Genomic DNA, 2,755 nt, shown 5'->3' on the forward strand with positions numbered 1-2,755 from the left:
TTTTTCTCATAAGATTTTTCTTCCAAACTACTTAAGACTTTAATATTGTACCTTTGCGCATTTCTCCATAAAGATGTGAAGTTTTGTCAACATTGCACTAGAAATATCTCAAAATACAATGCCTATGTCATTTTCTCTCTGATTTAGCTTTCATCCTAATCTTAAAGCAAAGAAGATTAATTTTGATGTTGAGGACCCTCTACTAAAGGTATGATCAGATAAAATGACCAATATTGTATGCACCAGCTCAGCAGTGATGCTTCTATTTGTCCCATTTATTTGTTCCATTTCTTGCAGTTAAGCTCCTCATGCTAAATCTTTATTTCTTCCCAAAGGCTTATGAAAGTTTTGGTGAAAAAATGTTGCTGCTTCAGTGCAGAAAGGAAGCCTCTTTTCCTAAGCTATATAATTTGGTGAGTATTTTCATTTATTTTTCAGTATCTAATCTATCTAAGTATAGTTGAGTGCACAAAGCACTTTTCTATGTCAGAAGAACCAAAGAATATCTATGTTCATAGATGAATAAGAACTTACATAGTCTTTGTATTTCATAGCAATCTTTGAAGACTATTTTCAGTTTGAAAAATAATCACAAACTTTTATCCAATCATGTACTTTTAGAAGTACAAGGGACATTAAAAGTCATGTAAGATAATATACTAATCTTATGAAAGGGAAAATAAGTAGTATTTAATAATGAGTGTTTATGAAATAAAGTCACATCGTCTTCCATGAGTATGAAAATTATTAAGAATGGGTGTGACAGCCATAATAGAGATGAAATTGATAAATCAGGAGAGAAATTAAACATCCAAAGTTTCTCAAAATCTTGACTTATAATCTTAGGAATGGTTAGAAGGTAGAGCTAGAGCAGCATTCTATTTCCTTGCTTCCTTGTGCTACTGTAACCTGTATTACACACACTAGTTTTAGCTGTTATTTAGCTACCTGAGAAATAAATTTACATTTACTGGTATTTCTTATTGTCCTAACCTGCCCTTGAACAGAAGTGAGTTTTAAAGTAGTACTAGTAGTAGTAGTAGTAGTAGTAGTAGTCGTAGTCGTAGTAGTGATAATAATAATAATAAATAGAAGGAAAAATAGGATTTTCCCATCTGATTAGAATACAAATTAAGTCCTCTATAATACCATGTTTTCTTTAACATCTTAAAAAGTAGTATCAAGTCCTAATTTTGGAATGTACACTCATTTAAATTGTGATTATTCCATACAGTGAATGTAGTTGGATAATTCCATGCCTTTGTAAACTAACTTGCCACGGGAAATTCAAAACCTTAAATATTCCTCTTTTTTACGTAACCTCCTAATTTCTAAATTCTAATTTTAGTGTCATGATTTTCTCAAGCGCCTCTCTCTCTCTCTCTCTCTCTCTCTCTCTCTCTCTCTCTCTCTCTCTCTCTCTCCCCTTCCCTCTCTCTTGCCCTCCCTCCCTCTCATCCTTCTTTTTTGAGGTAATAACTAATAGTTTCTTACCACTGAAAATAGCAGTAGATGCCCTGTAATTCTATACTCTCTTGCATAGGTAGGCAGGCTAAGTAACTGCAGGGTGCCTAAGTATAGTTATCACATAGTCCAAAAATAACATTTAGTTTTGTATTCTAGGTACCAAATGGAAAAATGAAAATCCTCTTGGTATTTCTAGGTCTGCTTGGTAATTCTGCTGCCATGCCAGTAAGTATTTCTTAACCATTATGCCTTTCTTTTGTGTTGTGCTATTGTGTGGCCTGGGGCTAGTTTGAGCTGAGGCTTTCATTTGTCACTGTATCTCTCAGTTCCAGATGTACATGCCCCGAATGCCTGGATTTAGTAGCAAAAGTGAGGAGGTACGTATGCTCAGGATCAGAGTTTTCCAGAATCCACCCTACCGTAGATGTTCATGAAAGATGAGTATACTGACAAAATTTCTAATACATGATGTTTCTTTTAAAAGAAGTAAAGGCAGAAAGATTTGAAAGTCCTAAATGAAGTAAAATAGTAATTTCTCTTGGCATAATCTTACCTATGTGTTTTGATATTGCTTTTATAAGCAATATCATAAAATGTGAATTTATCTTAAAAATGAGTAGATACTAGTTTCTTGGCTAACTTTGTTAGCTTGCAGAACCAACCACTTGTATCACATGTTAGAAGGTGCTTAAGCATACAGGTACCTTTTATATAACTCATATGGGGATTATTAGCCAAATTCAATACACATCAAAGTCATCGTTTTGTAGAATTATCTTGCTCTCAAATGTTGAGCACCAGACAATTACAACAGAATACTCAGAACTTCAAAGTATACTTGTTATTTTTTTACTATTCCAAGTCGATTCTTCTCAAAATAAAATTCTGAGTTAAAAAGACCCAGAAATTTTGTAAGGCATACTTACTATGCATTCATGTATAACTACTAAGAGACATGATGACTACATTCCTTAAAGTTAGAAATACAGCTTTACTGCTGATCACCCATCAACTAAAAAGTGTTTCACTTTAGGTCACATTAATGATTTCCTTTCATTGCAGATGATGCGCTATGGTCAATTCAACTACATGCATCCCCCACCTGTAAGTTCCTCATTATATTATTTCTGAGAGTTTCTTGTTTATATCCAGAGAACTGAACTGTAACATTTGTCTTAGATAATAGAGACAGTAGACATCCAAGTGCTTATAATATAATCATTAAAAAATGTTCAAGAACAGAAAATCATTTCACTTTTCCCCTCACACCAAATTTTCTCTTTATTTA

The 2,755-nt window shown here is 33.3% G+C and overlaps 1 protein-coding gene across 1 annotated transcript in view; it reads left to right on the forward strand.

Annotated features, from left to right (window-relative positions):
* Window positions 1–207: 207 nt before the first annotated feature.
* Window positions 208–2,755, forward strand: part of Enam (enamelin) — a 13,578-nt gene continuing 11,030 nt past the window's right edge. Inside the window, exons 1-4 of the mRNA XM_023706783.1 lie at window positions 208–413; window positions 1,624–1,692; window positions 1,800–1,844; window positions 2,530–2,571. Of these exons, the coding sequence (XP_023562551.1) occupies window positions 309–413; window positions 1,624–1,692; window positions 1,800–1,844; window positions 2,530–2,571 (261 nt within the window). The 5' untranslated portion in view covers window positions 208–308. The remainder of the gene's footprint in view (window positions 414–1,623; window positions 1,693–1,799; window positions 1,845–2,529; window positions 2,572–2,755) is intronic.

This window comes from Octodon degus, unplaced genomic scaffold (genome assembly GCF_000260255.1).
Source record: "Octodon degus isolate 3935 unplaced genomic scaffold, OctDeg1.0 scaffold00269, whole genome shotgun sequence".
Classification (NCBI taxonomy): Eukaryota; Metazoa; Chordata; class Mammalia; order Rodentia; family Octodontidae; genus Octodon; species Octodon degus.